Consider the following 22,322-nt stretch of genomic DNA (forward strand, 5'->3'; position numbering starts at 1 on the left):
CATTACCTCTTACATAAGCCGAAGAGAAGTCAGTGTGAACCTTAATTGCATATCGCCCGTAGGCCTCATTGGCCTGTCCTGAATGGGGTTATGCTTTTGCGCACAGAGAAAGACTGCACTACATGTTCTCAAAAGCCACTGCTTTGAAATGTCTTATTATAATATTCCTGTATTCCTATTTTTCCACACTCCACAGTAGCGGATGTAAAATTAGCTCACACCGAATTCGTAAAATAATAATGAAAACGAAGTTCTCTGTCTATAGTTATAAGCCTTTCTAACTACAGTGTTGAAATAATAATTAGTGGAATACTGGTTTAAGTACGGGCAATTTGAAATATATAGAAACCCATGGATACATTTGTGCATCACGAAATCCGAAACACCTGAGACAAAGAAGTGTACAGTGCTCTGCTGCTGAGCCACGTAACAAAAGTGTCGCTAAATAACACTATTAAAATTGACGTAATAATTCTTTTTATAGAATAATTCATAACAAAAGAATGGAACATTGTGCTATAATGGAAACTAATTAATCAAAATTTTCTGTCATTAATCGATATGTTAGTGTCCTCAGCTCTCATAATCTATGCACACGGGGCCACATCTGCCCTTCCAAAACCACTGTTAAGGATTCGACAAGTCACCCACACATATCGTAAAGCGAGTTTGAACTTGGCAGATGTAATTCTCCATATCCAAAGTTCAAACAGCACACTCACAATAAATCTAAGGAGTAGACTTTTGTTCCTTACAACAGTTTCTTCAAGGCAGCCTCCCTTGCAAAACTGAGTTATCATCATTGGGCACAATTGTATTCCTTACTATCTATGAAACTTGCTACTCCTTATTTTAATTTCACACAATGTTTCAATAAAGTCAGTTACTAGACACCACTTCGGTTTAGATTTATTTCTAGCATTGAATGTAATTTAATTACACTAAATGGTACAACAGTGTGCATTTAACATTGGAAATATTTATTGAAATTCAGTTTTGTAAAAATATGCTACTTTATCTTCGCGTAATATAAAATGACGTCATGACAACCCAAAAGGGTCCTCCTGCTACAAATTGAAGATTTTGAAAAGACCTGAGCAGATATCTTTGTATTCGGTTTTGTGTGTGTGTGTTTATAACACGTCTACACCAACCTTACCTACTCTTGAAAAGACCATAAAAGCAATGTATAACCTATATTTATTTTACCTGAATCAAGGATCTTTCTATAATGGATGAAACATAGAATCCAGCTTTGTGCATCAATGAGGAGGTTGTAGTATATGATATACACATAATCGAACTCGTTCATTTGTAACTATTTATCTTCCTGAATCTGCTTTATGGACACTGGAAGTTCAACATTTTTGTTTACAATTTTATGAAACAAATTGTAAATATAAACCGGTAAACAAGAACCAGTACGTAAATACCGAAGGCGTACTGATATTACAATTTTTTCTATGTATTTACAATATTTATAAGAAAAACTAGCAACAGTAGCTTATTATTCTTATTAACGATTTTACTAAGTTTACTAATATTTCAATTTTACTTTTGTATATACGCAAAGACAATGAATACTAGAAATTCAGGAAGCATGCAATCTAGTGTAAACAAATAGAGATTTTAGGATGTTTCTTCCATCTTAGAAATAAATCCCTTCTGACTCAGCATTCATGGAAACTCAATTTCTGACTTTTCTGCAATATATGAAACTTCTTGAAAATAATTATTAATTTAATAGCTTTTTGTAAGTACTTAATGACCTATCTTCCAAAATTACAATTTTGGTAACTTATTGTTTAATAATAATAATAAACTCTGATAGACAATAAAAAGGATACACGCACTAGAAGTTTCAATTTTGTCCGATTGATAACTGCTGGATGTTTGCTGCCATCTGACAACGCGATGTGCAATTACTACTATCTTTATTTCAATAGGAAATTGATATGGATAGCTACCGTTAGTCACCGGTACCCATGAAATTGCTAACGGCCTCACTCCACAAATCAACTCGACCGAAATAGTTGTTCTGTCTATTGGAAGAAACAGAACAAACAAACAAACAAAAACTTTCGTTCCAATTATCGTGTGAAGTGGCGTACGTATGAACGAACGTACTTACATACAATCTTGCTTAGTACTTGTGTAATTCTAATAATAATAATAATAATAATAATAATAATAATAATAATAATAATAAATCCCACAACGAAGACTCTTAATACTTAATGCTTTGGAACCCACATGCATATTTAACTTTACATTTTCGACCATAATTTACACCTATTTTCTCTTTGAAGCCGGACTTTGATTACCGTATACTCGTTTTAACTGCTTTAGAGCGTTTGCAACTACTGGTATGTATGTTACAAATTTCTTTAACACACTTGTACCACAACGAACTGTACAATAAACAATCTTATTCCTATACATTGATCCAATATTAAATACCAAAGATAATGTCATTTATTACGTACTTAGTCATATATGGTGTTGTAATTCTTTTAGATTTTTGGACTCCTCTTGAATCTCCAGATGGTAGAATATCAATATTTTCCCCTTCTTCCTGCAACAATAATGAATTAATGTAAATAAACAAGAATGCTTTATTAAACTCGTACATACAAACATGAATGAAAATAATGCATTACACTTTTGTTTTTGGAGTGTTGTAGTACTGCAATTTGAAGAAAGGAATGGCATTTTAATTTGGAAAAAAAATCGAGAGACAGAAGACATATTTCAAAACTTGTAATTCTACCTATAATTGTAAATGCACTTTATTACATTCTCAATGAGAATTATAATCGTCTTTAACTTGATTGTATAGACACCTATTTATTAGAGCCCTCATTTATTAATACGAACTCTTAGGCAGTAATTATCTGATGTTATTTATTGACCTTCAAAATCTTTATTACAGGCTTTTAAAATATGCTTTATATCTACGAGAGAGAATAAACGAGCAAATGGTGAAGGATGCCTTCACGCAGAAAACTACAATACGTGATAAAGTGCATAAAATAGGGGGGATAGGTAGCCTGCATAAGAAAAATATATTGAGCCTCTGATCTACGACAAAGCATTATCCGATATATTGGAGTTTTTCAGCTTCTAGGAATACAATTACTTGGATACTACTTTTATCTTGTAAGATGTATTCCATATGCTCTGTTATTCTACAAAATTTAAACAAATCTTTACAATATTAGCACTGGGTGTATGTGACTGAATGCCTGGTGCAATAATATACATAACAATTGATTGACACGTTCAACAAGCTATTTTTTTTCTTTTTCTTTAGATTCATATAAGAGAAAACTTCATACCTTGTTCAATTTTTCAACAATACTTGCTAATTTCCGGAAATTAAAACTTACAAATGCATGAAGATACTTAAATTTATAAAGATTTTTTTAATTTTATTCATTTTCACTATCTTATCCTTTCCATTTATATGAAGTTTGTGAATAAAATCCTTGATTTAACTATTTTTTTGTAAAAACTTTAACCCTGAAGACTTTATTCTTAGAACATAGTTTATAGGCTATCTGAAAGAACTTTTCCCACTACTACCCTTGGTTACCGGTGCATATTTTACATGTCGAATTGTTGAGTATGTATACATTGTTTGAAGTTTCTTTCCGGAGAATTACGTGAGATCTGTTATTATGCCTGCAAATTGTAAGGTCTAAGCACCTCTCATTTTTTACTCTTTCGTAGGTAACTTTTGTAACCTGATGGAATTTAGTTTATTCGTCAAGTAAATATTGAAACTCTTTATCTGTGTGTACACTGATCTTGTGAAGCCTAATTAGTTTCAAAATGATTTCACGACTACATTTGCAAGAAACTGTGAAAACAAATAACTGATAACAAAAGACTGCTGATAATCTCATTCTCAAATTGAAGTAATTTTATTTTACATATAAATGTGGGGAAGTTGCAGTCATCTAGAATTATTTACAGAAGTACCTTGGAAATCAACAATTCGAAATTACGTCCAATCTTGTGTTGACTGTACTTAATTCCCCCGGGACAAATCGTAGTTAAAAAAACACCCGCAACGGATCATATTACAACAGAGTCGATACGAGCGAGGAAAATACTTCATGTTAACCATCCAAAATTAACCCTATCTATTATGATTTTTGCAGCTGTCAGCATTAAAGGAAAATCGAATCGAACTTAATTAACACAAGAGGAATCATAAATAGCCAAATACATCAGTAAACCCTTGCTAGGGCTAAGCCAACTCTGAAAGCTATTTTCACCAAGGACTATTTAGCAGCAGGACGATGAATCATTCTGCCACAGCTGGCTCACTAAAAGAAAGCAGAAATCAACTCCTCAGATCTAAATTCTGTTAAGAATGTGTCCAAATGAATCAAGAGAGATTTACGCCTCGAGAATATTTAGATAAGTCATGGTGGTCTCACTGTGTCGTGTCACTATGTTACTGTGTTAGTACGCCATCACAGATTTAACGATATTTGAACTTACGTGGGAGAGACTCTTCTATAAAAGATAAGTTTCTTAAACAATATTTGTTTTCTTAAATTCCTGCTACTTATGGAGACAACAGTTTGAGAAATTTTCCGTACGGCAATTTTACAAGTCAGGAAGAAGATAATTGTGAATGTTACCTATTTGTAAACCAAATGAATGGATAAAATCATAATGGAAAAACTATTGAAAATTTAGAATTATAAGTGACAAGCGGAAGTTAGAGAGAACTTTATTTTTAAAGACAGGCTACGTGCTGAACTTTGTTGGTCATTAAAGACTTAAGAGCTTACAAGTGGCAGCACTACAAACAACAAGCACGTCAATGACCAACTTGTCATTCACGTAAAGTAATTATTACTCTTAGTACTGAAGAAGCTTATTAATAATAGTTTGTTGTTAAACTTACCTATTCAGTACCATCTTTTGACTAATTTGGATCCAAGGATATTATTCAGCGTACTTCAACTCTTTCTGCTATCGAAACTTTATTACCGAGACTTGAATATGATTTAATGAATCAATTCAGAATATCAAATGATCTATTCATATGCATAATAAAATATTGTCATTGTTCATAACAAAATATTGAGACCCAAATTTGCCACTTACACTCAGTAGATATTAATATAACTTCAGTCCACTGAGTAATCAAATGCACCCACTTAAATAATGGGTGTCCCAAAATTCACGAAAAATCAGAATTTTGCGGCATTTGTGTGGTAAAGTGTCGCCAACGAAAAAAAGCGGAACAGCCGATAATTCAGGGTTAATAAAAATGGAGCGCTACACGAACAACATATTTTCATTGTTGAGCATCATTTTAAAAATGATGAAGGTTTGGCAGCTACAGTTCGCAACTTTCGTACAAAATATGGTCGAATAGTGATTTAACTTCAACTATGAAGAAATTAAAAAATAAAAGGGAGACTGGATCAATGTGTGATTTTAAACGCTCTGACTGTCCTTCAACAAGTCGTTCAACGCAAAACATCGAAGCAGTTTGAGAGTTGCTGAGTGTCCAGGAAACGTCGATTCGGCACTGTGGCCAAGAACTGGATATTTCGAGAAGCTCTCTACAGCGTATTCTCACGAAATATTTTCATCTTCATGCTTACAAAGTTTAAATGGCTCAGGAACTGAAGCCTATTGATCACGCAAAGCGAAGAGAGTTTGTTGAATAAATTCCTGGAACAAGTGGATGCTGATTTTTCGAAGAAAATCATCTTCAGCTATGAGGTTCACTTTCATCTCGACGGTTGTGTTAATCGACAAAGTTGTCACATTTGGGGTTCAGAAAATCCCCGAAACAAATGCATCCACAAGATGTCACTGTTTGCTGCAGATTCTGCACTAGAGGCATCATCAGACGACCCCGCACCTTTAAGAAGGAAATTGAGCGCTGTATTAACGAAATTCAGCCACATTTTGCAAAACGGTCACAGAATAATTCAAGAAAAAAGTCCGTACGTGCCACCAAAGATGTTAAGGCCTCTACTCGATATGCTATTCCATACATAATCCCATACTGTATCCTTTATGTATCAATAAAAAAATTACAACTTTTAATTATAAACCTGTGTTTTCTACCAAAATTACTTTTTACATGAATTTTGGGACATCCAATATTATGTTGTAGTTTTATAATTTAGTTGTCGTTATTTTTATGCGACACAGTACCATATTTACTATGAATATCAAGGCAGAGTTCCTAATATGGAAATAGATATTTCCACTTAACCCACTCAAGTCAAGGGACACCTCTAAAGAGCCATTTGCTTCAATTAAGTTTGCAAAAAGAGATTAGGCTACGCGAGATAATTGTCCGAACCAAATACTCGATCATTATCTCTATAACAAAAGAAACGTAACGTACTGTTTTCTTACGAGTTGAATATACTTCCATTTTGACTTTGATCTATAACTAAAATATTTAATTAATTAATTACACTTATTCCCAACCAATATTTTTACTGCAAAATCATGCCCTCAGCTCTCATAATCTATGCACACAGGGCCACATCTGTCCCTCCGGAACTACTGACAACGATTCGATAAGAGTCAACCAGAAATATCGTGGAATAAATTTGAACTCGGCAGATGTAATTCTCCATAACCAAAGTCCAAATAGCATTCACACAATTCAAGACTCTTCTCTTCCTTGCTGTAATTCCTTTGAAACAGCCTCCCTTGCAAATCTGAGATATCATCATCGGGCACAGCATCAATAACGGAAAAATAGATCGACTATACTGTAATTGATACTACGTGTCCTTTCTGACAGCTCGCTGCGTACGTGATGCTCAATGCTGTGTTGCCAGCTTTTGCGTCGGGTAGTGGAACATGAAATTATTGACTACAAGTAAATCTCAGTTTTATAAAATGAAATGACACAAAAGAGAATTGAGAAGAATGCTCTCGATAACCAGCAGATCCACTACTCAAGTTGACATTCGACTAAAAGAATGTGCATTTGTTTATATTCAAATTGACAACGTGCAGAAAGGGCGAAATGTTTACTATTGCAGAGAAGAATTAGCCACTATAATTGGCTAAACGTGCTGTTGCCACAGAAACAGTTCTCGCCTAATTGTTATGAGCACGTGCAGGGAGGAATAAACAGAAGAAAGCAACTGTCAGGACAAATTGTATCAAATGGACTGTAATAATATGCTTCACATTTTATTTCTTTTTCTACTCCCTAATGATGCTCCATTATGGTCGGTAACTGAATAACTTTGTTTTGTTTGTGAGAGTGCTTACAAGACGACAATTTAAATACTTTATATTTTCATTTCATAAATATTTAGAGGGCATCCTGACTCAGTGGTACAGAATTATGATCTCGTGCTCTCGAGCAATTAATGTTTGTAAGTCTTCTCGGGGTTGTTTTCCACTTACTTTTCACTTCCTATCATTCCAGCGAATTTTCCACATCATCATACTTAATAGTCTGCATCCTTTAACTTTCGGGTATAATCGTCGGACGTATTTATAAATCTCAAAGAAGGCCAGTGAGCACGTGTCAGTTATTGGTTTCGTATCGACACCATTATCCCACTATTACTAACTCCATATCTGAACATTTAAGCAAATTACAAGGTCAACTTTCATAATGAACCTACCTGCAATGAGCTGAATATTGACCGAATAACTTAAGCCAGAAAACGCCCTGTAGATGTGTAAGCAAAGATGGGTAATTTTAAATCAAAACTTCATAATTTAGTGGATGCTTTATTCAAGAATCAAGCAGAGAAATAGATGTGGAATTAGATTTCCATTTCCAGTAATCCAGACAAAATTTTTACAGAATATTCCATCATGAACGCAGTTTTTTCTATTTTTCAGTTTAACGTCTCATGATTACATTCCAATGCTAAGGAAGACGGTGATATAATGAACAAAATGGTGGAATGAAGAAAGTGGGATTAAACGGGAAAACTCGGAAAATACCCACGCACTATTCACTAAGTACTAACGACATTCACGCAGTCGGCACAGCTCATATTTCTCTTTGAAATTAAACATTCTAGTGGATAATAATCAAGTATATTCATAAAACGAATTATTATACGGGTTATACAAATTCAATTTATATTTTCATGTGGATAGTTGTACGATATGGCCTATTTACTGTCAAAATACGATCGGAATTACTTCTTTTAAGTTGAAAAAATCTTTAACTGTCTTACCTCCTGTTGATCTAATTCTTCAATATTTTCGTCTTCATCAACTTCATCGAAGTCGTCCCCAATGCTAAAATAAATAAAACAAAAATAAATAAATTACCATTGTAATCGCATTAAACACAAAGATCCCGAAATTAATGTCTCCACCGTAATAACTTCTTATATTTTTATTGGAATACAACTTCACATACATGCATACAATGTTACTACTGCTGTTATTTATTCGTACGTAACTTAATCAACCAATGTGAACATCTGAAAAAAACAGCTATAATCAATCGGGACTGCACGCACAGGGATCAAGCTTCGGAGATGTAAAGCTGAGCGCCATACGGATGCAATTAATATTAGTAATGTTAAAAGATGAATAAAGAAGTCCCGGGATGGGTAAATTTCGGTGGCAGATAAACGTCGAAGTGATTGATGATAGCTGAAAAGAGTGCGTGTGCAGATTATAGTACAAAACCGTCGTGTAGCTATACATATGTGAAGTGTTTGGTTGCGTACATATTGTCATGGAAATACTACTTTATGAGTTCAGATAAAGAACAATATATAAGGAAAGTGTACGCCGAGACGCCTAACCATCAATGTGGCAAAAATCTGTTGAAATATTTTGGGACACAATTTACAAGATAGTGGTTACAGAGGATGGAACACGAGTCATCCTCTATGACCCAGAATCTAAAATATGCGTCAATGGAATGGCCTGTCTTTCACTGAAACTCAAAAAGGTGAAAACTCGCTATTCTAGGACAGAGGAGGTATCACCTGTATGCATTTCTTGGAACATGAAATAATGAATGAATAGTGCTCAAGCGCTCAGTGAACAAACTCAGTGTTCAGGAAACTTATGCAACAACAAAAGTACATTCTACTGGACAGTGCTGTTCTGCACCAAGAGAACACCCATCCCCACATGATAATGGAAGCATTACAAACCATTGCCAAAATGGTCAGCCCTCACTTCTGGTTCTGCTTCATGTCGCTCTTACTTCCATTTGTTTGTTCCTCTCAAAAGTAACCAATCTTTGTGGCTAGTACTACTACGGCACGAGAAGACATTAATATCGCTGTAAATTTACGGGTCTAAAAACAAAGTCCAACTTCTTCCAAAGCAGACTTCTGCACTGGGTTGAAAAGTGACAAAAATGTATCGGAAAAAAAAAAGCACAATATTTGAACAGTCTTAATAGATACTCAAAAATATGTATTAATATGAGTGCTATAGACCCGGATTCGATTCCGGTTGGAGCTAATGTGGCTTGGATCTCACATTAAAACTGTAATCTTACGTCTCATTCAAACCCGCTCCAAAAAGAGAAGCTACACTCAAATGCAATCCACAAATTTCCAATTTTTTAGCCTTCACATTTAAGTTTTTCTTTAACAGAGGAAGCATTACTTCCGGGATATCTCAGTAACCAAGATTGGCAAAAATCATGTTTTTTATTGAAAAACAGAAAAACCATTTTTTTTTTTTTTTTGTTGTTGTTTAAATAATTTACTCTATGTATTTATATTAGATATGGATACAAATTAGTTTGTTTCGCTTGCTGTTATTATGCAACAACAAGGTTATGCTGGAAGGGGTCACGTAAGCTTAAAGCGGAATCCAAATCGCTTCTCGACTTACATCCAAGAGAAATTGTCCATTTGGACACGAAACCGGGACTAATTGGTCACAAATGCGATTGCCGACTCACTCACGAAGGACTCCTGATAAAAAAATACGTTGTACTGATCTTTATATAGGCCTACTTGTTAATATAATTGTTAAGAGTCATTTCAGAAGGACAAAAAGATAAACAGTTACACAAATAGAATTATATATAAATCGGAAAATTCCCGCCTTAGCCATTGGGAAAATCCTGTTATTACTTTAAGTAAATTTGTATGTAAAATTTTAAGGTCAACGTATCATAATCACTACGCTAAAACTGAGGTATTAAATTACAAATTTCGTATGTAGATATCATTCAATAAAATTAAAACAAAGTCAAATCCAAGTTGATGTTGGAAGCTAGATAGGCAGTTGATAAATTTTGCCAATTTCTATCAATATATTTAAGCAAGCTTGACTTCTTTATAAAACAAAAGGCATTCATTCAAGTAGAAATATATAATTTGGTTTTATTTCGTATGTTTAGACTTAACATCCTTATGAAATACCAAGGTTATCACGAAGAAGACTTTCGCTTAAAGGGACACCTCGAATCACTACTTGGTTTACACTTGAAAGATGGGTTGTGGTTAGACCGAGAATTGAACACGGGATCCCTTGATTAAAAGGTGAAAAGCAGATAAACGTAATGCGGATGGTTTGATATGTGGAAACGTCTCCATGAAGTTCACACGATTTAAAACATTTTTCGTTTTTTTTTTTTTTTTTTTTTTTTGGTTTAAACCATTGTCTAAAAAAAAAAAAAAAAAAAGAAACAGCTGGTTTAAACCAGACAACCCTGTCAGTAACACATTCGTATTACGAAATTTCGGCGAATTTGAAGATTTTTTTTTTCTTAAATTTACTTTATTCATACATTTCTATAAACACTTCGTTATATCTTTTCCAAATTTCGCATATACAAATCAAACATTATCTTTATATAATAAGTTGCAAAACTTATTTCGTCACATGTTTTATCCTTTTAACTTAGTGCAATTTAAAATAATTAGTTTTGCACTCACGTCATCAATACACTGTCATGACGCAACAAAATAATTGATGAAGTAGTAATATCGAGTTGAGTGTGGCTAGTGAAAGTCTATCTTGGGATAATTGTTAAATTTAATCATATTGCTGGTTATCGGAAGTTATTTTTTTTTTTTAATAGATTTGTTTTATTAAATGTACGCTCTATATAATTTCATACTTTAGAATATTTTGTCCTCTATGGCAAAAGGATTGATAAATGGAATCGTTCTCCCAGCCTACACTAACCATTTATTTTTCTCAATATCCTTTCTCGTTAACAATTATCTCCCAAATTTTCTTTCGAAAAGCGATAGTAAGTTGTTTTACAGAAAACAACGCTCAGAAGAGAAAATGAATCAATCACAGAACATTTAATCCAGGATCGATTGAACTCAGTTTCTGAACGCCTGTTTCCAATAATGCAACGGAAAATTTTCAATGAAGATCACAATACCGCGACCAAGTTTAGTATGTCCCAATGGAATCTTTCTTTAATTATCTTAGTTGCAACTGACCGTTAAAAACGAAATAATTAACACTCTACCACATATGCCAAAGCACAAAGAGCAATATAACAAAATAAACAATGGAGGAAATTTGATATTTGCTTCTTCTACTCTGAACCAGTCACCATTTTTGCACTGTTCCTTAGAATTATTCTCTTTGCAATGACTTCCGAACTACAAACGACATATTGAAGTACTTATCTCGCATGATATCAAAAATAAGAGAAAGAATATTTTAAAAATTGTATCAGATAGCTACTAAAAACGCTAATAAACGATTAAACATAGATTTTTAAGTTCTCACAAGGAACAATTTTCCACCATCTTACTTTTCCACAACTTCAGCTACGAAAAGAGAAACTTTTCTGAGTTTCATTCAATATAACTATGAATGTATCTTTCATCTAATGAACATCTTAAATGTCCTCAGCTCTCATAATCTATGCACACAGGGCCACATCTGCTCATCTGGAATCACTGTACAGGATTCGACAAGAGTCAACCGCAAATATTGTGGAATGAGTTTAAACTCGGCAGATGTAACTCGCCCTAACCAAAGTTCAAACAACACTCTCACAACTAACCTACCAGAAGACTCTTGTTCCCTCCTCACTGCAGTCCCTTCAGAGCAGCCTCCCTTGCAAATATGAGGTGTCATCATCGGACACGCATTCCATCGGCGTGACAGAAATACAACCACTCTGCTAGTATGGGTATAAAAAATGAGATGATATATGATAGCTAGTCATGAACACACTGATATCGTTAAGTAAATGCACTGTCATTTTCATTCCTTTGTTTTTATTTCTTTAAAAGTAAATATAGCTATTAACACATTTCAGGTATTCTCCCCACTTGATATCTCCACAGGCCTTTGTCTGGAAGTTCATTCCTCTGCTACAACATTCTAACAATATTAGTTTCTTTGGAGCAGCAATATTTTTTTAAACTTTTTTTAGCGCCTACACAACGTTCCTACCGCGCCTTGTCTTAATCTTGCCACGGCTTTGCAAGACAGCCCGCATATAGTGAGATTTTTCTTGGTAAGGACTTTTTAATATATATATATATATATATATATATATATATATATATATATATGACCTAATATGAAATCCTCGTAAGGTTGTTTAGGGTTACATTAAAACATAGGATTTAATAAACACTGTCCTCAGCTCTCATAATCTATGCACACAGGGCCACATCTGCCCATCTGGAATCACTGTACAGGATTCGACAAGAGTCAACCACAAATATCGCGGAGTGAGTTTAAATTTGGCAGATGTAACTCGCCCTAACCAAAGTTCAAACAACACTCTCACAACTAACCTACCAGAAGACTCTTGTTCCCTCCTCACTGCAGTCCCTTCAGAGCAGCCTCCCTTGCACATATGAGATATCATCATCGGACATGCATTCCATCGGCGTTGACAAGACATACAACCACTCTGCTAGCATGGGTGTAAAAAATGAGATAGATATATGGTAGGTAGTCATGAACACACCGATACCGTTAAGTAAACAGACAACATTCCTGGTCGATGTTTTTTTTTTTTTATTATTATTATTATTTATTTTTATTTATTTTAAAGCGAACATTGATAATTCCAGATTTTCTACTATTTCAGATTCCAGCTATTCTTCTCTCTTAATATGTAAACAGATCTTTTTCTTGCCGTCCATTCCTCCGCTATAACATTCAATACTATCATCACATATTCGTACTGCTTTTTGCCTTAAAAAACTTTTACACAGTGATGATGAGACGTTCAACTTTGAAATCTTACTGCACTATTTCCAAGTTAAGGGAACACAATTCTTCTCTTTTTAAAATGCTGAAACATGCTCCTCAGTTACTGAGAAACAATAATAAGTTTTTTTTCACGTTGTTATTTTCTTTGAGCCAGGGTTGGCTGGTTAAAAAAAAAAAAAAAAAAAAAAAGTTTAAATCCAAAAAGAAAAAAAAACGGAAAAAATGCTTCAAATCGTGTGAACTTCATGGTGACGTTTCCACATATCAAACAATCTGCATTAGTTTTATCTTCTTTTCATCTTTTAATCAAAGTGCCCCACGTTCAATTCTCACAACCCTTCTTTCAAGTGTAAACAAAGTAGCGGTTCGGATATCACTTTAAGCGAAAGTATTCTCCTTGATAGCCTGTGTCCTAGAACCTTGCATTGGTATTACGTAAGGATGTTAAGCCTAAACATACGAAACTAAACCAAACATTGCTTAAATATATTGATAGACATTGGCAAAATTTATCGACTGCCTACGTAGCTATCAACATTAGCTTGGATTGGACTTTGCTGTAATTTTATTGAATGATATCTACATAATAAATTTGTAATTTAGTACCTCAGTTTTAGCGTACTGATTTTGATACGTTGACCTTAAAAAATTTTACATCCAAAGTAATAACGGGATTTGCTTTGCATTTAAAGTAATAACAGGATCTTCCCCAATGACTAAGGCGGGAGTTTCCCGATTTATAGGCAATTATGTATAATGGTTTCATTTGTGCAACTGTTTATCTTTTTGTCCTGAAATGACTCTTGACAATTATATTAACAAGTATGTAAAGATCAGTACAACGTACTTTTATTAGAAGTCCTTCGTGAGTAAATCGGCAGACTCATCGCATTTGTGGTCAATTAGTCCCGGTTTTGGGTCCAAATGGAGGACAATTTCTGTCGGATGTACTCCGGGAAGCGGTTTGGATTCCGCTTTAAGCTCATGTAACTCTTTCCAACATAATCATTTCATTGCATAATAACACCAAGGGGAAACAAACTTATTTGTCTATATGAAAGATAAATACATAGAGCAAATTGTTTATACCCGAAAAAACCTGGTTTAAACAAAAAGGTTTTTTTTTTTGTTTTTCAATAAAAACCATGGTTTTTGCCAACCCCTGCTTTGAGCATACACACCGTCTCTACTGCTCCTTGTCTTAGGCACGAACCTGCTTACTTCTGCTACGGTTTTGCAAGATAGTTCGCACATAATAAAACTTCTCTTTGTATTATCTATCTTATTAAGCCCCTCTTAACGAATTTTTAAATATATGTGTGACCTGATATAAATATTCATAAGGTTAAATGTTCAAGATTAGATTAAAACAATTAGGCTGATCTAATAAACACTAATGAACAATTTCCTCAGCTCTCATAATCTATGCACACAGGGCCACATCTGCCCATCTGGAACCACTGTTAAGGATTCGGCAAGAGTCAACCATAGATATCGTGGAGTGAGTTTAAACTTGGCAGATGTAACTCTCCATAACCCAAGTTCAAACAACACACTCACAATTAACATACAAGACGACTCTTGTTCCTTCCTCATTGCAGTCCCTTCAGAGCAGCCTCCCTTGCAAATATGAGATATCATCATTGGACATGTATTACATAAACATTGATAGAAATACTACGCCCGGATATACGATATATAAGATATTTGCTTTATTTCTTGAGAGCTGATACGATGCACACCAAGTATCAGGTAGTAAAGAGGTATTTACCGTTTTGTGCACGAGATGGCGTCAGTGTCCCAAGTCGTAGGCCCATAAGCCGCTGCAGGCAACACCTAACGTCGTTTATAACTAACAACTGAAACTAATAGATGTACAAAAAGTGCTGAAATTCTTATAATCACATGTAAAGTATTACGCTGTTAAAACGAGTGATCTTTCCGAAAACCTGCATTACATTTTACAATTTCATTTCAATAAAACCGGGAATGCTGTGCAGATCAATGAAGAAATTTGCTGTTTACAGGCAAGATATCTTACCAAAAACAACAGCCAAATGATGGTTTAGTCACTTTTGTTGTGGGAATTTCAATATCCTAGATGGGCGATCAAATTACAGCAAAAGTAGATGAGGTTATAGCAAAAGGTCGAATCGATGTGAGCAGCCGACATCGACGAAAGTCTCGAATCAGTAATGTCGGCAACTAGCACGGGTGCACCTAGTGATTAAAAAGAAATCGCCAACAAACTGCATCATATGCCAGGATGACAATACCAGAAGCACACATCTTTAATGACCTATCAGAAACTAAGAACTCGATTTCAAGCTTTTAATGCATCCACAATTGGGTCTGGACCGCCCACCGTCAGACTATGATTTATTACGGTCTCTGCAGAACTCCTTGAATGGTGCTGTCAGTCAATCAGTCTCAAAAGTGGCCTGTGAAAACACGATTTTCTGATCAGAAATTCTACGCGATAGGATTTGGTGTTTAAAGAACTGGTCAAGCAAAATGGTGCATAATATTCTCTTCAAATTACAACAAATGCATTCCCAAATTTGACCTCCAAAGGCTCAACTTCAGACAAGCTGATAAAACTAAGCTGCATTTACAAAAGTATCCAAGACCCAGGCCTCCCAGCAGGACACAGAAATATAAGACAGTTTGGTTTATACAATAGAATACTGTACAGTGTGTTTGAAAAAGAACTCCCTAGTTTCAATGTGTCCTAGAATCTGTACAGTGACGTACACTATTCTAGTTTGTGGTGTCTGATTCATTAACTCTTCAAGTTTGGCTTCCCTGCAGTTCGCAGATCTGCTTGACCTAGAGATGGCACCAGTGCTGTTTTTTTTTCCTGTTACCTCAGTTCAGTCCAGGCAGGCGTGCAGTGGAGAGCAACTTAGCAACAATGTGTACTCCGCAGGGTTTGAAAAAACCCGGGTTTTTCTGAAAAAGCCCAACCCACCTGGGCCCATATGGGTTTTTTCGGGTTTTATCAAAATATTTTAATGTCTTTGGGGTAAAAGTATTAAAATGTGATTTATATTTCAAGATTATCATTGTCACAACTTGCAACAATTTTCTAATCACTGCTGTTTTTGAAAAAATGGCCGCCATTTTGAAATTTTACGTTGGATCATCGCCAAAATATATACAGCTAATTTAGAGTATCTCGTGCTTTTACTCTAAAAATTTCGACTTAAAAGACCGAAAATTGCGCTTTGTAGCGTGCATACCCGCTATTTTGAAAAAAAATAGTCACCATTTTGAAATTTTACGTTGGTATGCCGCCAAAATCTATACAGGAAATTTAGTGTGTCTCGTGCTTGTACTCTGAAAATTTACACTTAAAAGACCGGAAGTGATTCCTTGTAGTATGTGTGGTACAAGCAGACGAACGAACAAATGCAGATTGAATCATCCCAGAAGCCTCAGTGACGTTTGCCAAATATGAACACCAAATATATTCATTTAACAGCGTAAAATAAATGGTCTTCATTGTTGAAGTTCACTTTCGATACCTTGTGCGTTCAATTACGGGAATTTCCCAAACACTTGTTGCAAGAGGGATCTTTCCAGAAAATTAATTTAAGACCATTAAGAAAGATATAATTCATAATTTATAAAATAAACTAGCTTTTGGCTAGCTGGGGGCTCCGCCCCCAGATCCCCGAGTTTACTCGGCCTGCAGACTCACATTTCTTATCTATCGCCTATTTGAATCTGCCCACCCGGGGACATCGTCCCCCCACACACTGCCTTCGCTCGGCCTCGCATCTCTTGAACCCACAATTCTATCATTTCTTTTCCTATTTCAACTATTTAAAAGATAAAATTTTGTATCCCAAGAAAAACGCCATTTAAATAACAAGGGAATCTCTTCATCACCCTTTGGACCCTTAAAAATATTTAAAATATCCACTTTTGGCTACTTTCCTGTCGGTTAGTCCTGGAATGCTATAATCATGCCAAATTTCATCATTCTAATAATGCTGGAAGGGCCTAAACATTTTGGGGTGTAGAAGACGTCCCATATGAATAATATGGGAAAGATTTTTCAGTTCCCCATAAAACCACTCTACGGTTGGGATTTTTTATTTCTGATGTTTCAGTTAGGTAACGCTTACGAAAACATACAAGCATACCGAATTTCAAGATTTTATTCCAATTCTAAGTTCCTAAAACACGATATTATAAGTTAAAAAAAAAGGCCCATTTAAATAACATGAGGAAATTCTTCATCCAATCTTTAGACCCCCTCAAAATTAAATTATTCACTTTTGGCAATTTTTCTGTCGGTTAGTCCCGGAAAGCTACCATCATGCCAAATTTAATTGTAGCCCTACAGGAAGTGCTCAATAATTTATGTCAGCTCATGTAGTTTTATATATAGTTAGGATATTTCAGAATGTCTTAAATGAAATTAAATATCTTCCAGCATAAAATAAATAGTTTTATTGTTGAAGTATTCAGTTCCGATGCTTTGTGCGTTCAATTGGGGGAATTTCCCGAGAACTTCTTTCGGGACGTGTTTTTTTCTCCTCCTCCCTCGAAAATGCAGCTCCCTTTACTGTACATCGAAACTTCCACTAGTACGAAAGTTCGAATTCAGCACTTGAAATAGTAAGCGGTACGTAGTTCGGAACTCTGTGCATCGAGTTTTTTTAAATTTGACAAATTTTTACGCTTTTGTAGGTGTTGATTCTACCGAATGCTTATTTGAAGAGTACATACAAAGCATTCAATTCGCCCAAGGGAAGTTAGAAATCTGATAAAAAAATCACTTTCAATGTGATCACCTTGGTTGTATCAATAATATATTAACAAAGCTCAAAAACCCAGGTGGGTTTAATCCGAAAAAATCCGGTCGGTTTTTTCGGACTGGGCCCACTTGGGCAAATCCTGGTACTCCGCAACTGAAAGCGCAGTGTTATTTGGCTTGTGAAAACTGAGTCAGTTATAACAGTGCAACGCAATTTTAGACGTCAGTATGGTGGTGAACCACGTACAGCAATAAACTATCCATCATGGGCAGAAGTCTTTCAAGGAAACCGGTAGTGTTTTAAAAGCAAAATCACTAGGTAGACCGAGAACTTCTGAAGATGTTGAACATATCCGTGTTTCTTGTGTTCGGAGCCCGAAGAAGTTATTGGCCAGACGTAGTCTACAATTAGGAGTGCCTAAAGGTACTGCACATGATGATGTGCATAAAAGACTTAAGTTGCGCACATACAAATTGCAACATTGCATGAAATTAAACTACTGATAAAATCGAAAGGTATGAGTTTGCTGCTGACTTTTTACACAGAATTGATGATTATGTCAATTTTTCTTAAAAAAAAAAAAAGATTCTCTTTTCTGATGAGGCAACATTTCATGTCAGTGGAACAGTTAATCGTCATAACTGCAGAACTTGGGGGCAGAACATCCACATGAAGTTATTCAGCATCAACGTGACTCTCCAAAACTTAATGTCTGATGCGGTTTGATGGAAGATAGTGTGATTGGTCCTTTCATTTTTGTAGAAAAAACAAACGGGGATGTCCACTATGTCATGCTGACAGAGTACGTCTTTCCCCAAACGGACGATATTGAGGCTGAAAAGGGGCTCGTGTTTTTCCAACAAGATGGTGCCCCCATTTCATTACAGTAACCATGGCATGCGGCTCTTGATACTCGCTTTCCAGGAAGGTGGATAGACAGGGCTGGCCCAATACCTTGGCCACCACAAAGCCAAGACTTAACCCAACTGGACTTTTTCTTTTGGGGCCACACAAATGTTGTGTACAGTGAAAAGATCAGAGACATCAATCATTTAAGGGAAAAAATCGTCGCAGCGGTTGGGACAGTTACACCCGAAATGTTGGTGAATACGTGGCGAGAAGTGGAATATCGTCTCGACGTGTGCAGGGCCACAAATGGATCCTACGTTGAAGTGTACCAACATTAAACAAAACTTGAAGGAATTCTCTTTCATGATATATACTCACTGATGTAAGTTTTCATTCATTTCCCAATTAAATTTATACTTAAAACGAGGGAGTTCTTTTTCAAACACCCTGTATTATGCTCTGAAGCACAGAAAAAAATATAAATGTAAAAAGACACCCTTCACCCCAATGGACAACTGTTTATTAAAAATAGTATAAACACTAAAAAATGCAGTTCCAATATTGTTAGAATTCAGAACATATTCGCACTACCTCAGAACAAATAGAAATAGTTTTTTTTTATTTATAGGATTACCATGGCATCTAACACTTTTTACATGGCATTATTCATATATAATTTGAATACGTAAATTTAATTAATACAAGCAAAAATATTAACTATACCAGTACCTTCCTACTATCCTTCTAGTTTTTATTTACAGATGAACTTTATATTGACATTATTTTTTATTACTTCGTATCTTGAACGAAAAAAAAAAAACTGATAACTTATTTCTCTGTAATAGAATACTTGAAACTAATTAAACACTGAATCAACGCATTTTCCCTCTGAAATAAATAATGTAACAGCATTTGATTCATCGTAACTCTGCAAATTATATATATACTTCTAACAACTGTTATACAACAAATTTCAGGACATTTACAGTTCATAAATAATATGGGTTATGTTCCAAAGTTGGGCGTCCGTTTCCAGCAAAACTCTTAAAATTTACAGGAAAGATTTGGATAATCTGATCGTTTGTGTGCTTGATAATACATAATGGTGTCGAAAAATCTGTTTATTTGTTATATATAAGCGGTTATAAACATGGGACTATACCCCGAGCGGAGGGAACTACTTGGCGCAAGGTAACCGAACAATTGCATTGTGGGAAAGTAACGGGCATCTATGTTATCAACATGGCGAATGTACACCTTGTCTCAAAAAGGTTGAGCGCATTCTTTATTGGTGTTTTGAAGCAAAAATTTTCTAAGTCCAGCTTCGGGTATCTTCGGGAAAAAGTAAGCCAGGTTCGAACCTCCAAGCCAGCCTTTGCAATCGGGAAAAAGTTTGCAGATGTGTTTTTCTCCTTTTAAATATAATAAGACTTGTTACCAAGTGTTTAAAAAAGCAACATTGATTGAAATACTTAATGATACAATATTTCGAAACCTTTTATTAATGTGAACACATGCTTGTTTGTCATTTAGCTCTCTATACGTAATGGAACATTTAAATACGTTAAAGAATCTTTCCATATGTAAAAGAATGCTCAAAGTTAAGAAATAGAACATAATTATCGCCTGAGTACTAAAATAAAAGTCAAAGTAGAACAGAAACAGCGTTTGTAATGGATATGAATGTCATAATTATCTTGAGATCCGTTATACATCGCTAGAAGCTTAGTTCTAGAAGTCCTTCTGTTAGCTCATTGGTAAGCTGCCGGATTTCAAATCATAAGGTTCTGAGTTCGATTCTCATCTGGGTCTATACTTTTTTTAAAATTATATTTTCCGCAATGCATGAAAAATTATATAAAATAATTACATTAAAATACATAAGTTGTTTATATATAACATAATAATTGCAGAACATAGTAATTATTATGTTTAAAATATAACATCTGAGATAATTTTCACAGTAGGTCGGTATTATATATGAGAATGTTAAATACAAGTTAGGAAAATCGTTTAATAGCAATAAATAAGTTATGTAGTGTATTTATTTGCAGCTATTTGTCATACAGATTTAACTTCTCAACATTTTCATTACAGTATGTTATTTATATTCGCGAAATACAGTATATTCCTACGGATATAGAAAGTGTATAAACAGAGTATCCAAAGTCGTATCCTGCTTCAAGACACACAACTTTTCCCGATCCCCTTAACGTCACGGGAAGAAACACAAATTCTCTTTAGAACGGAATGTCGTTACTTAGAGTCTCATTCGAATACGTTGAGTATGCTTTTGTGTATTCATCTCTCTCTCTCTCTCTCTCTCTCTCTCTCTTTTTCGCTTTGTTTATGTGTGTGTGTGTGTTGCGGAATATCCCAAGTTGAATACAATATTTGCAAAGTATATGAGCATCATTGTCATCGAATACCAGAAATTGAAAGTCGTGTTTCTTCAGGTTGGGTTTGCGTGTTCATGTTAGCTCACTGGTAGAGTACGGACTTGCCACTGAAGAGGTCTTGAGTTCAAAACCTACAGCTAATTATCATTCTTTTGTTAGTAGGATGGCACAGAAATCGGATACAAGGAGTGGTTTACTTCTAGAAATATTTTCAGAAGCGTTTAGATAGCCCTGAAAAGGGCTGTGTTCGGGAGTTAAGGCGGGGACATTAATATTGTGTCCAAGACCCTTCTGAATTTATTACGCGCTCCATTCTTCTGGGCATGGAATCTATTACATGGGTGACAAATCTATCTCCTTCCCCTACCTCCAGCCATGCTTCGGAAGCAAGATGCCACAGGTCATCCTGAGTTCTTGGTGGATCTGCCTCAGGCCAACTTTCCCTTAGAGTACGTTTCACTTCTGCCCACATATTTTCCATGAGATTGAGGTCTGCTCCACGAGGCGGCCAGTCGATTAAATCAATCTCAGGGTGCCCTGCGAACCATTCCTGAACCACACGGGAAGTATGTATTGGCGACTGGTATTGCTGGAACTGAATTACACCATCAGGCTGAAATACTCGTACAGATGGCACCATGATATTACTGATAATGTCTAAGTACTGAGCATTGTCCAGATGTCCTTCAATTTTATGAAGCTGTCCTGCTCCGCGACTGGAAATCCAACCCCAACATAAAATAGATCCATGGCCACTGCGATTGCAAGCAGCCACATATCCATGGTCATATCGGGTGCCTCTCGGACGATACACAAAACGGCGTCCCTCCTTTGATGTTGTAAATATGGATTCATCTGAGAAAACTACGTTTTCCCAATTGAGACCCACATTCGCCTGTGCAAACGCGAGACGGTAAATTTTGTGGTCGTCTGAGAGTTTTTCCGTCACGGCAGCAACACGGCCACGTAACCCAGCATGACGAAGCCTTCGCAGAGCTGTATGCTTACTACCAGGAAAGAGAGAAGCTTCCCTTAGCTGTCTAGACGTCCTTAGTGGATCTAACCGGGCTTCGTTTACTAATCTCGCATCTTGGGCTTCGGTTGACACATGCGGACGACCAGGAGATCGTAAATTACCAGTCTGACC

At 35.5% G+C, this 22,322-nt stretch overlaps 1 protein-coding gene and 1 long non-coding RNA gene across 2 annotated transcripts in view; both read right to left on the reverse strand.

Moving 5' to 3' along the window:
• Positions 1–22,322, reverse strand: part of Polr2F (RNA polymerase II subunit RpII18) — a 36,512-nt gene that overhangs the window by 1,343 nt on the left and 12,847 nt on the right. Inside the window, exons 2-3 of the mRNA XM_081759907.1 lie at positions 8,208–8,271; positions 2,487–2,575 (exon numbers count right to left, since the gene is read on the reverse strand). Coding sequence (XP_081616033.1) covers positions 2,487–2,575; positions 8,208–8,271 — 153 coding nt within the window. The remainder of the gene's footprint in view (positions 1–2,486; positions 2,576–8,207; positions 8,272–22,322) is intronic.
• LOC145686519 (uncharacterized) overlaps positions 11,817–22,322 on the reverse strand; it is a 21,053-nt gene continuing 10,547 nt past the window's right edge. The window contains exon 2 of the long non-coding RNA XR_014131616.1: positions 11,817–15,023. This is a non-coding gene — a long non-coding RNA (uncharacterized LOC145686519). The remainder of the gene's footprint in view (positions 15,024–22,322) is intronic.

The sequence above is a fragment of the Thermobia domestica genome, chromosome 5, assembly GCF_964235325.1.
Source record: "Thermobia domestica chromosome 5, izTheDome1.hap1.1, whole genome shotgun sequence".
In the NCBI taxonomy this organism is placed as follows: domain Eukaryota; kingdom Metazoa; phylum Arthropoda; class Insecta; order Zygentoma; family Lepismatidae; genus Thermobia; species Thermobia domestica.